This window comes from Protopterus annectens, chromosome 1.part2 (genome assembly GCF_019279795.1).
Source record: "Protopterus annectens isolate FY-2018-M chromosome 1.part2, PAN1.0, whole genome shotgun sequence".
NCBI lineage: Eukaryota > Metazoa > Chordata > Ceratodontiformes > Protopteridae > Protopterus > Protopterus annectens.
In genome coordinates this window covers 947,260,233-947,274,335 of record NC_056727.1, presented here as the reverse complement: position 1 = coordinate 947,274,335, position 14,103 = coordinate 947,260,233, and the positions used below count along the sequence as shown (strand labels likewise).

The 14,103-nt window shown below is 43.2% G+C and overlaps 1 protein-coding gene across 2 annotated transcripts in view; it reads left to right on the top strand.

Moving 5' to 3' along the window:
* Window positions 1-14,103, top strand: part of SPDYA (speedy/RINGO cell cycle regulator family member A) — a 1,384,696-nt gene that overhangs the window by 1,270,164 nt on the left and 100,429 nt on the right. For both annotated transcript variants that reach the window (XM_044059902.1, XM_044059901.1), the window contains one exon: window positions 13,443-13,704. In XM_044059902.1, the coding sequence (XP_043915837.1) occupies window positions 13,443-13,704 (262 nt within the window). The remainder of the gene's footprint in view (window positions 1-13,442; window positions 13,705-14,103) is intronic.

Here is a 14,103-nt window from a genome sequence, read left to right as displayed (position 1 = left end):
AGGTCTTCCAGGAGTTTGTCTGAGTCTGAAGTGGATCGGATGATGATGAAGTTCCTCAGGGCTCAGATCCAGATGGGAGTAATCTTGGCTCCATCTTCCATTAGATCCATGAGTCTGCCTGTGACTTCTTCCCCTTTGGTTTTTCCTTCTCCAGTCTGATCTGCTGTTTCGGAGTCCTCAGATCCGAGATCCCTGGGGGTGTCCTCATCGGATCCAAAGACACTTTGTTCTTCGACTCTGGTCACTTCGAGACATCTAGCTTCAAGCCTTTCTGAACCAGAGAGCTCTCTGAGCTAAAGTCCCAGCACCAGATCCAGGGGATTGGAGTCTACTCTGAAGTCATCGGAGACGTCCCCGCCCCTCGGAGCCTCAGCACTGGACAGCTCAAGTCCAACTCCATCCTCAGGTGGAGTGCTTGCAGGGATACAGGGGCAAGTGGTTCAGGAGATGCCATCTTCATTACCATTGGCTTCAGTCTCCTGTAAGCATGCTGCCTTTGAGATTGTAGAGAAGACCTTCTCTTTACCTACCCCCCTTTGATCTGAGCCTTGTTCTTTCATTCTACTGTGACAGCCAGCCTGTTCAGTCAGTCCCTCAGGACTCCCCCATCACTTCTGATACCTTATCAGACCATCCCACAGATGAGGTCCCTTGAAAGAGAATGTGTAAGAGGCGACACTTAAATTCCCCTCAGGAATCTGTCATCGAGTTCATCAATTTTGATAAAGGGGAAGGGTCCCCCAGATCTCCACCTGAAGATCTCTAATTTGGAGACATTGTTGAACTCTTAAAACAAAATGGTGGTTGGTCTTCTGATACCCTTTCCCAAGAGGAGTTGGTGTTCCTGGAGGCTTTCAGATCTGGCCTGGCTATGTCTTGGGTGACCCCCCTATGGATGAACTTTTAGATTTCTTTTCTTGCCAGGTGTGGAAGGAAGCAGATAATGTGAAGCCCATCCCTAAGCATCCAGACAAATTTTTAGCCCTTCCTAGGATATGACACACTGGAGCAAGGGGGTCCCAGTTAATGCCATGGTTGTGGCGGCAGCCACTAAAAAAGAGCTTATGGGCCTAGAGCGCTTCTGTCCATCCCCCCTAAAAGGGAGTCCAGGGCCTTGGACAGATTCGATAAGCTTGTTTATACTTCATCAACCTTTGCTCTGCAGTCTTTGAATTATGTGGCACATTTTACAAGATTGCAAAAAGATTATGCTAAAGAGCTCTCCAAATCTCTTTCTGGGTACACGTCTGCCAATAACCAAAATAGAGTTTCCTCACAACTGCCACCCTTTCATCGATATCTAATGCGTCCATGAGACTGATCTCTCATGAGGTGGAACGTACTTCACGGATGGCATGTTCAGGTATAGCCATTAGGAGACATGCCTGAATGTGTCTATGTGACTTTGCAGAGCCCTTTAAGTCTTCATTCATCGATGCTCCATTTGATGGATCTTCCTTATTTGGCCCCAAAGTGAAAGACACACTTTTCAGATGTGATTAAGAAGGAAAGACCTTGTCTGATGTAGGGATACATTTTCTACCCCTCAAAGACCCTTTTCCTGGAATCAGTGAGGAGGTAGAAAGATGTGGTTCCATAAATCCCAAAGTTCTTTCCAAGACTCTTGAAGAGATAGTTTTCCCAGAGGCAGAGAGGAGAACTCTAACAGAAGATGCCACCCCAGCGGCAGAGGTGACCCGCAAAACCAGAACTTCTGGGATTCCTTCTCTGACAAGGCCTATTAGCACTCTTGAAGGGCTGCCCCACTGTTGCCCTCTGAAAGGGTGTTTGTCCCTGCACCAAAGAGCCTGGTTATCTATAACAAAAGATTGCTGGGTGCAGAGAATTATATCCAGAGGTTATATCATACCATTTTGATGGTGTCATTTTTATTCATTCTTCAACTGTTGGATTCAGATCTATTCATTCCTCAGCTGTTGGATTCAGATCTAATCCTTGGATCTGACTCAGCTACTTCTTCCATCTCATGGAACGCTGAAATTTTTAAGCTTTTCCCTTTACCCATAATGCAGTAGTCACCTAACATACTTCAGATTTTGTTTGCCGACTTAGCGTACGGATGTGGTCACTGATAACTCTCGAGCGAGCATTATATTATTGCTGTGAGTAAGGATTATTTCTTATGTAATACCCTTTTTTGCTCTTTCCTCCCTAATTTATAATACTTAGATGTTTAAAGCTAAGATCTTTTATACTCCTTTGTATTCTTTTTTGAGTATTTTTTAAATACCATTGTTGATATTTCTTTCGTACTTTTCAGGACCTTTATTACAATTGTTGGTATTTTTCCCATTTCTCCCCTTCCGCTTCTAGCGTCTATTAAAAAAAATTCTTCTTAATTGTTTTTTTCCTTTTGAGCTCTAACTATGTCTGAAAAACTTTCAGGTTTCAAAAAGTGCGTGGCCTGTAGCTATAAAATTCCAAATTCAGACCCACACTGTACCTGTGTCTGTTGCTTAGGCCCATCTCATCTTGATTTAGATTGTGAGATATGCAAGACATTTAATTCATGAGCCTTGATAGATAGGAAAAATAAGTTAATTCTTAGAGGTTTGCTACCCTCCAAACCTGGTTCAACAGCATCTGGGGCTCAAACCCCCAAAAGAGTTGATAAAAAGGGGATCCTCTCTCTAAAGAATCAAGAAAAAGATCTCCGGATCCATCTACCTCTATGGCATCAGTATCTGAATTCCCTGTCAAAGTAGCAGAAAATTGGATCCTATCACTTCTGATCCAAGACCTAGTTCAGAAAAATCTCCTTGGATCTAGTCACCTCAACTTCTGTGCTTAATTTTTTTTCCAATAAATCTAGTTTTTTTTTTATCCTACATTCAGTGGAGTGGAGTGTGGTTTCCTCTGTAGCTCAGAACTGCTTATGGATATTTTGGTGTTGTTCCTGGTTACTGGTTTGTCCAATTTCTTTTCCACTTCCATTCCCCCATTTTGGAACAATTGCCGGGACACCATTCGAGACCATCTTCCACAACCTCATCCATTTGGTCTTCCAAGAGTCTTGCAGAAGCTGATGTGGACAGGATAATGAGGAAGTTCCTCAGGATGCAGATTCAAATGGGAGTTCTTCCGGCTCTGACACCAGCAGGTCCGGAGACCCTTGTCAGTACAACTCCCCCATTGTTGGCTCCTTCTCTGATCCGACCTTTGGTTTCAGAGCCATCAGATCCAAAAGTACTGGAGTCGTCTGCCTCGGATCTGAAGATGTTGGCATCTTCAACTCCAGCGGTGTCTCTTAGTGGTTCAGCACTGAGCACTTCAAAGCCAGATGACTCTCGCAGCTGTAGTTTTGGTGCTGGTTCCCAGGTGTTGGAGTCAACTCCAAAGCTGTCGGAGCCATCTCTGCCTCTTGGAACTTCGGCACTAGACAGCTTGGCTTCGACTCCTTCCTCGAGTAGTTTGCCTTCGGGGCAGTGGGAGCCGAAGATCCATAAGCATGCCTTATCGGATTGGTCAGTGACTGTTTCTCTGAGGCATTCTGCTTTCAAGGTAGTGGAGAGAGCTTTCTCTGTTTCCAGAGTTCAGACTTCTCTTCCCTCTTTGGCTCTGACTACCCAGTTCAATTCAACATTACATCCAGAGCCTCAGGCAGCTGTGCCACTGGGACAGCCAGCTCAAACTGGTCTCCAGACCACCCAGCAGGGTACAGTAATTTCTTCTGACACTTCTCCGGAGCATCCCATGTAGAAGTTCCTAGGAAGAGGAAGTGTAAAAAGAGGCACTTTGACTCCTTGCAAGTGTCTATCACAGAGGGTACTGACCTAAATGAAGGAGAAGGGTCCCCCCAGATCACCACCCGATGACATCTCATTTAGAGACATTTTAGAACTCTTGAAACAAAGGGGTGGTCTGCATGAAACAGAATAAAGAGACAGTGATTTCAGACTATCCTCACAGGACAGATGCTGAAGACCTTGAATTTTCCTTGTGAGGAACTTTTGTGGTCTCTACAATTGTTGCAGGTGCTTGGAAAGGTACATACTGAAAGGGCAGTGTACTCAGTTATTGGCCTGATGAGGGAAGAGTATAGGAAGATTATAATTTCTTTTTTTTTCTGGAAGCACTGCCCTTACTTATGAGATGAGCAAATATAGAATGCCCTTTTACCACTGTGGAGGCATGGTGATCAAAGGTAAGGTTGCTGTCAACCTGTGTGCCCAGGTCTTTCACCACTGAGTGCGTACTTAGGGTGTTGTATTGATGTGGTAGTTAGCAGAAACATCACTCTTACCGAAAGGGATGATAATATATTTTTTTGCATTGAGTTTAAGGCCATGACTTTGGCACCAATCATTTGTTTGTGTAAGACCCACTTGTAGGATGTTGACATCATTTGGAGATTCTGTGACCACTCCCAGTTTGCAGTCATCAGCAAACTTTGTCAGCCACAGACCTTTAGTTTTTGTTTGTAATTTGGAGAAATAGATTCCAGACAGTAGAGGTCCCAGTACTGATCCCTGTAGAACACCACTGGTTACAGGTCTGTTGTTGGAGGTGGATTTCCGTATTTTGAATATATGGGTTCTATCAATGAGGGATGACCATCATAGTCCTCCATTCATGTGGCACAAAGCTAACAGGCTATGACTATAATTAAATAATGACTCCTGACCTCCTAAGGCATCCTGGGATATTGGAGCCCACTAAGGTCATCTTCTAACTTTAGAGAACACAGCCAGTGCATGGTCTCTAGTTATAGTTGGAGGGGTTATGTTTGAGGGTATTTTTTGGGGGAATGGTTTATGATGAGAAGGAGGTAACGCTGGAATTGAATTTGTCTAACAGGTTCCCTGTATTGCCAAGCTCAGTGATTGTGTCACTATTAACCAACAGTTCAGCACATTGCTGTGAGCTGCCCTTCAGGTTTTTGACATAGCCGAATAAGACCTTATGGTTATCTTTCACCTTGGAGACTATCTTAACCTCAAAGTTGGCATTGCTTGACCTAACTACCCTCTTAGTTGTCTATTTTATTTGATAAGAGAGTTTTTTGTCGTTATGGGAATTACCCTTCCTAATTTTTGCCATATTTTTTGTTTTCTTTTGTTGTGCATCGTGTTTAATTTGGGATGCCACCAGGGCGGTTTATTTCTGGGGCTAGTCCTGGGCATACTTCGAGTAAGTACAGCAGCCTCTATGCAGCCATTGATGTGGTTGTACAGAGTTTCTGACAGCAATTCAGCATAGCCTGCATTGTTCTCAGGGCTTGGAAGGGCATTGAATTTTGCCAAACCATCACTTAATAAAGGGTAATTTACCTTGGAATAGTTCCTAACTGTTACTGGTTTTAAGGGATAACGGAGTTGATTTTGAAGGAGACAGCTTTATGGTCTGACCTTACCAAGGAGAATGAGACATTGGGGGTGGGGGGGGTGCAACATTTTCCCCATATTTGTGAGCATGTGGTCCAGTATGTTGGAGTCTGTAGTGGGCGTATTCACTATTTGGTCAGGGGTTTTGTATTTATGAAGTCCAGGAACCTCTGTGCCTGTAGATTTCAGGCCGTGTAGGATTTCTGGTCTAGAGAGGGATAATTAAAGTCTCCCATTAACTGGGGGTTAGTTTGGATGGTAAGTGTCTCTAGTAGGTCCAAGTATGTATTGTAAGTTTCTTGGGACATGGAAGGTGACCTATAATTGGCTAGAATATGGTATGAGATTTTGTCTGTGGTGATCTGCACATGGAGGAACTCAAGCACATTATTCTATTTGAACACCCTAAAGTTATGCTTGTTATTGATGTATATTGAGACACATCCACCTTTGCCCTTGTCTGTCCATCTACTGGTCTAAAAGTGTAAAAGGTACTGAAACCTCACTGCCAGGGTACTCTCTGACACCTTAAACCATGTCTTGGTAACTGCACAGATGTCTATATTCTCACGTGTGAGGAGGGCTTGAAGGGAGTGTATTTTTTTTATTTTTTTTTTATTTAGGTTCCTGGCATTGAACAGTAGCACCTTGATGTTCAGTTGAGCTGATTTTACTATGTCGGTAGGTTTGTCAATTTGGCATTGCCTAAAAAAGGCACTACGGGGTAGATAAAGATTTAACCAGTATTTCTGAGTTGCCCATACCTTACTTGGATAGAGGGAAGTTTCTCTCTTCACCTGTGAGAAAGGGGAACTTTGAGCAGCCATCTGTCCCTGGAGGAGTGGTTCCAGCCCAGAAGTTAGTAGTTTAAAAACTGAGTTTACACGGTTTTGTGCGCCGGGCAGCACTGGTTAGCTAGGGTTAAATTATTCCTGGCTCCGCTAAATCTCCTCTTCAGTTTTTCACTTGAAACTTGTCTAACTCTCAACCTAAGCACTCAAAAAGCATCTTACAGTCCAGCACTTGCTCAGACCTAATAGCAAGCACTAATATACCCCGACACTTGACTGCCCAGCAGGGCAAGGCTCTTTATCCACCCCTCACCAACCAAGCGACTAAGCAGCTCACCCTACTGTTCAGGTATGACCAAAGGGCAACTTCAGGTGTACTCTCCAGTCCAGCTGGTGAATCTGGGTATCCTGAGGCAATGATACAACTGCCTCATGTACACAGACAACCCTCTCCTCCTACGACAAAATACTAACATATGCGAAAGATGCAATTATACAGCCAAACTGGAGGCTAAGGTCTCTCCACCCAAGACTGGAACAGACAGTCATGAGGAGAAGGTTAACACTTGCACCACACCTCCAGCCTCACATAAACCTACTAAACCAGCACTGGCAAAAAATACACATAAATACACAAAATCATACTCGGAGGCTCTAAATAAAAACCTGCAAAAGCATCAGAGAGCTCCAAAGCAGACACCCACAAAACCTGCACCTCCCGTCACAAACCAGACAACACATAAAACACAAAATCAATGTGCTGCACAATCACAGCCCTTAAGGCGAAATAACATACCTAACACACTAGTAATAGGCGACTCAATAGTCAGGCACACTGATGCCCCACTCACTAGGCTGGACAAGGAGAAGGTTACTGTTAGCTGCCTATCGGGAGTCAGAATCCGCCACATAACACAAGCACTCAGGTCACTCCAGAACCAGTACAAATATGACTCTGTCATTGTTCATGTTGGTGTGAATGACCTGAAATGTACCTCCCTGGACTACATGAAAAGAGACATGGAAGATCTCTCTGATCATGTAGCCCAGGCGGGTATGACCCTGACCCTGAGTAGCATCCTGCCCTCACCAAGAATGATCCCTCAGTATAAAGAAAAAAATGATCAATTTCAACAATTGGCTAAGCTTCTGGTGTAATTCAAAGGAGATCCAGTGTCTGTCAGCCTGGGATGACATGCTCGACAAGCCGCGTTGCTTCACAAGAGAAGGCTTGCACCTGTCACCCTTTGGTTTTCGAATATTTGCCAAGGCTCTTGCTGCCCCCATAGTGCCTTTTTTAGGCAAGGCTCAAAATTCAAAGCCGCCACTGTAAACAGCACAAGTAAAAAAATTAGGGTTATGCTACTCAATGCCAGGAGTTTAAATCTCAAAATGCATGTGCTCGAAGCACTCCTAAGTATGGAGAACGTCGACATCTGTGCAGTAACTGAAACCTGGTTCAAGGCTCCAGAGAGCACTACAGCACTACTGGGCTACAACTCATAGCACACATTTCGGCCACAGAACATGGACTGAAACACAAAAGGAGGGGGTGTATCCATATTCATCAAGGATACTCACACCTCCAGGTTAGTGGTGCAGCATGATACCTCTGAGATCATCCATGTGCAACTAACAGCGGGCAAATCTGCAATGCAAATTGTAGCCTGCTACAGATCACCCTCCATGACCCAGGACCACCACTCCGCCTTTCTGGGGACAATGGAAAACATGAAGGTTCTAACGAACACCCTGATATTGGGCGATTCCAATTACCCTACCATTAACTGGGAAAACTACTTGAGTACAAACTCCCAGGCTCTGAGCTTCCTGGAATTTATCAACTCAAATGCCCTGGATCAGCTGGTAAACTCCCTTACCAGAGGCCACAACATATTGGACCTGGTCATCACCAACATGGGCGACATGTGTTCCTTACCGGAGGTCAACCCATCACTGGTTAGATCAGACCATAAACTAATCACCCTGGATGTCCACACCCCACCACCACCCCCAACCAAGGAAACCACAGTGAAAAACTTTTCTAAAGCAAACTTCACCTTACTTAAGGCAGAGGTGGTAAGTTTCACAGCCCCCACGCTAAAGGATAACACTGCCCAAGATGCAGAATCCTTTACAATTGCACTCTATGCGCACCTACAAGGATGCATGGATCGTGCCATCCCTAGCAAGACCAAGACTCACTCCCCTAAGAGAAGGAAACCAGTCTGGTGGACCCCTGTCATAAACAGGTTATACAACAGAAGGAGGAAACTATATAGGAACCACTTAAACAAAAACGCAAAGAAGAACAATTAGCCAGTGAATCCACCAATAATTTATTAAAATAATAAAAACTTGTAACTCAGCTCAGCTCTAACGTCTCAACTCACCACACAAGCCTTCAAGGAGTTGAGGAGAAGGAGGAAACTAGTTCAGAAAAAAAGCAAATCCCAAGAAGGAAAGACATCCCTGATCAGTATCAGTAAGAAACTAAGGTCCCTCATAAAATAATCCAAGGCTAACTTCGAAAGAAAAATAGCCAACGATTTGAAAGATAACCACAAAGCCTTCTTTAGCTATGTCAAGAATCTAAGTGGCAACTCGCAGATATGCTCTGAGCTAGTGCAAAATAGCACAAAATATACTGAACCTACTGATATTGCCAACATACTGGCAGATAGATTCAGTGCAAACTTCACCTCCCTCTCACCTTCAAAAGGGCCCACAACAATACCAGAAAAGTGCAGTGTCCCGGAAATCACAGAAGCACAGGTGAAAACAGCCCTTTCAAAAGCTAAAAACACAGCATCAATGGGGCCAGATGGTGTCCCAGGCTGCGTCTTGCATGAACTACAGAACAAACTAACCCCCCACCTAAACACGCTGTTCAACCTCAGCCTCTCCACAGGCTACATGCCCATAGAATGGCGCACAGCAATGGTTATTCCACTCCACAAAGGAGGGGCCACAACTGAACCTGGTAACTATCGCCCCATAAGCCTGACTAGCCTGGTCTGCAAGGCTATGGAGCGCATCATCATGGAACTCATCAACAAAGACATTGGGAACCTCCAAACACTTCACCCAACCCAGTTCGGCTTTGTTAAGGGCAGATCATGCCTACTAAACCTGGTTGACTTCTTCGAGACAGTCACCAAGGCCATAGACGAGGGAAAGGTGGTTCACACAGCCTATCTTGATCTCAAAAAGGCATTCAACACCATTCCTCACTCGGATATTATAGAAAAACTCACCAGCCTGAACATAAACCCCTACGTCACAAGATGGGTTGCCAATTGGCTTACAGACAGAACTCACACGGTAAGAATAGCGGGTTCCAGGTCAGACTCTAAACTAGTCACAAGTGGTGTCCCGCAAGGCTCAGTTCTGTGACCCCTACTGTTCGGCATATATTTCTCAGAAGTACAGGAAAACACAGGAGGACTATGGCTAACCAAGTTCGCCGATAACTGCAAACTGGGAGCCATAACTGATTTTCTGGCTGACACGGACATCCTTCAAAAAGGCCTTACTGAGACAGACACCTGGTGTCAAAGTCATGGCCTCAAGCTAAATGCCAAAAAATGCATAGTCATCCCGTTTGGGAAAAACAAAACACCCATGAATTACCACATAGGCGGCAGCCCCCTTAATACAGAAGAGGTAATAAGAGATCTGGAGACCCAGGTAGATAGTAATCTCTCCTGTGACAATCATATTGCCAAAGTAGTTAGGAAATCCTTGTATGTGACCCATCTAATTACCAAGGGGTTCGCATCTAGAAATAAAGAGGTTATAGTGTCCCTATACTCGTCACTCATCAGACCCATCATAGAGTACAATGCACCATTTGGGATGTACCTCACAAGACACTTCCAACAGCTGGAAAGACCACAAAAGCACCTCACCAAGAGGATTACTGGCCTCAAACAAATGTCCTATGCAGCCCGACTGAAAAAACTGCAGCTGTACTCAGTGGCATATTACTCAGAGGTGATCTCTGCCTGACTTACAAAGCCATGTCCAACTCAGAATTGATGGACATGCTCCACCTAAAGAAATCCAAGTCACTGCAAGCCAAGCGCTCTAGTGAGCTAAACCTCACCACAACAATAAATATAACATGCTGGAGGGATAGATTCCTGTCACAGAGACTCCCCATGCTTTGGAACAAAATTCCTAACTACATTAGGCAGAGCCCCTCACTAACACTCTTCAAGAGAAGCATTGACGAGTGGATGGGTAACAGAAAATACACCCCTTGGATCACTTCATTGGCTCTGCTTGACAGAGGCTCAGTTAATTAATCAATGGGGCGGTGAAAGCCGACACACTCTGGCTAGGCTTAAAAATGCCCTCGGGCAGACAGCCTAGTACCTACCTATGAACCTATGAAAGCCTAGAGGGAAAAGGTGTAGACCATCCTTGGCAAGGCAATGTGGTCTGTTAACCATGTCCTCACAAAATGACAAATATTACACCCACTTAGAATGGCACCAGAGAGACAGCCAGTTGTTGAACTCAGTCATTTTTTGCTCATGTTGTGGCATAATCTTTGGTGATGGTAATATGCTGCTCACTGCTAGGCTAATACCATCCTGAGACACATATTCTTAAAGTTCCATAATGTCTCTCTTTATATAGTCCAGGGAGGTACATGTCAGGTCATTTACACCTACCATGATGGAATCATACTGGTACCTGTGGCATAATGACATGAGTGCGCATGTGATTTGTCAGATCCTAGCTCCAGATAAGCAAATAACAGTTAGCTTTTCCTTGTTCAGCCTGGTTAGAGGGACATCAGTATATCTTACAATGAAGTCCTCTGTGAAAACAGTTCAGGGAAATGTGTTTGCTTGCCTTAGGGACTTAGTGTTTGGGGCTCCACTGAGAGTGACAGTATGTGTGGTGTTAGGTGTTGTTTTTTCTGACTGCCTTTTGGCTTGCTGAGGCATAGCTTTGACAATGTACAGTCTAGGTAATCTTTTTTTTTGGAAAATTGCTTTTAAGTGCCTCAGTGCACATTAGTCTAGTGTGTGTGTTGTATGCCTTGTGAGGTGGATGTTGTGAGCATGGTTTCATAACCTGATGTATGTTTGTATGTGGGAGTTTAGCCTCCACCTCTCACATACTGTGCATGCTTCTTTAAGGATTAAGAGGTTATTGGTAAACATGAGACAATTACTACATTGTCTCAAGATGTCCATATCCACCAAGATGGCTACAGAGAATTTAGAAAATTGCATATCCATACTGTCCAATCCTTTGATTGGTGAGCTACAAGGTACTGGTTATTTCAGGTTAGACGGCTATGAAGGGTACTTTGTTGGTGCAGACTAATAAGGGTGCTATTTGTGCAGATTATGCTAAATGGTATTAAATTCTACTAATTTTAATATTTACACAGTACTGAATTCTACTAAATCTGTAGGTATTGCCACTCAATGCCCAACTAGCTGCTGTAAGCTTGTAGGCATGCAAGATATTTGCTCTATATTGTTTGATGGACCATTCTACAGAGAAAATTTGCTTTCTAGATGTTTGCTACTGTACAGGGCACTGTTAACCCACGCAAATGTGCAACATTTTTTAGCAGCACAGAAAAAAGAAGGCCAACTAATGAGCCCTCTGGCCAATAAAATGACTACACTATGAATTCCTTTTGTCTATTTCCCAACTCAGATCAGGCAATCACCTCCTGTCACAAGATGAATAAACCCAGTCCTCCTAATGTGAAAACACAGTAGAAGAGACACACAAGTGGAATGCTAGCACAAACCAGTTAAACAGCTATCTGGAAATCCCTTGCTGAAGATGATTTCAAGACAGACTTAGAACAGTAGCAGTGAGAGGAAGACCATTTTTTTTTACAAAAAATACAGTGAAATGCACAAATAAAAGCAGGAAGCAGTAGTGATCATTCAAAATAACTTAAGCAAGTGTGATTTAGTAATCAAAGATACTTACTTTAACATTGCCTGGATGGCACTAGATAAAGACAGAATAATGCACTTACAACAAAGTGTTTTTAAATTATTCTAACAGAATATTAGAATAAAACAAGTGCAATATAACTTTTTACTTTCCTGGTGTAGAGATAATCAGAAGAGCTACTTACTTTGTTTTAACATGTTTCCACAAATATGGTCTTAATCCAGTCAAGGCAAGCCAAAATGGCCAACAGCAAACGAATGGCCAACAGCAAACCCACACTGAAGGCTGCAACCAGTCTGTGGTTTGATATGCATAATGACCTTCAGGCTACTCATTTGCATTAGTCCAAGGGACTGTGACAGTGCATGGCTTGTTCTACCCCCCCCCCCCCCCCCAGAATTGATATGCCCATTCTCCCTGCCAGCTCCGTCAGTCACCTGGTCATGCCACCAAAACTGGCCTGTATGCTAGAATTTGTAGACTTTTCTGAATCATCTATCTTTAACACCCATTCAGCTGCACAGCCATACATGTAACCCAAAATATGGTGTGGCTTTCAAGTTATCAGGCTCAGCCTTCCAACCATGAACAGACTTTTTACACCTATGACCCTTTCCAAAGAGGTATATGGTTTTGGAATGTCCTGACAGAAAGTCTTCTATCATACCTCACAGTTTGTGGCTCCGCTGTGATCCTTGTACAGGAGCAGTTGCTTCTTTTCTCTGGGTCATTTTCTTTTACTTTAAGAGCTTTATCTATCTGCATAGCTTCTGAAAAAAAAAAAAAATATATATATATATATATATATATATATATATATATATTACACACACACACACACACACATACACACACACACACACAGAGCACTTCCATATAATCTGGCTCCTCCTCATTATAGTACCATTTCCATCTCACAGCACATCCTTATCATCTGTCTCCTCCTTCAGCCTTATAAACTCCTTTTTGCTGCTCTTCCAATTTCAGTCTCTGTTGCAGTCTTTTCTGCTCAGCTGACATCTTCTCTTCGTCTGTACATTTTCTTCCCTTTCTGCCTTTATATTTCTTCCATTATCTCATACAATCTTCTTTCGAAATTTGCCAATCTTTTCTTCTTTTTTTTTGGCAGAACTCTAGCTTTTGTTGTAGTATCCCAAGACTTCAAGCCAAGGTTCCCCTTATCTAGGTTAGAAGTTTGACCTTTGTGCCACATATTTTCATATATGTATGTGTTAGACTGAATCACCAGTAACAGAGGTACAGCATGTAGAGCAACTGGTTAGAGAGGCACTTAGAGTTACTGTGTGTAATCACATGACATCTTGTTTATGCGGTTACAGTTAATTCATTTTTAAACTGCTTTCAGGTAATGGCTATTGCACCAATGCATTACATATGGCAGCGAGAAAGACCCCTACATCACAGTGGAGCAATAAGGAACTATGCCAAAGAGGAAATGCAGTTCCCAAGGGGTCCTAGTGCCAGTCCTATAAGCTGCTCACTATGTGGTAAGCAAGGACATTTGTTGGGTCTGTCCTCTTCCTCTTCATCAGATGATACATTGGAAATTGATATGTCTTCATCAGTCAAAGCAACAGTTGTTGAGCCATCATACTCTTGCTTCTGTGGTAAGTCTTAATTGCATACAAGTTTCCAGCAGTATTACTGTCAAATGTGTTTTGGAATTAAGTTATGCTGTTTGTGATATAATTCTGATGAGTTCCAGTTTCATTTTTTTTTTCAAATTATATTCTGTTTTCCATTTCATGAAGACTATCCATGTACTTTTAACTTATAGATAGGGTTTTGCTGCATACATTATTTTTCACCATTTATAAGAATGCCAGAAAATAACTGCTTCACATAAATTCAGGTAGAGCCATGAAAAGTATCTGACTGAAGAAGTAGTCAGGTCTAGCTGCAGTATAATTACCTGTAGTTTCAACAAATCAGCAAAGGAAGCCTCACTTCTGTTTCCTTCTGATTTTGCTGGTGAGAGCCATGGTGACAGGAGGTGAATCAATGCA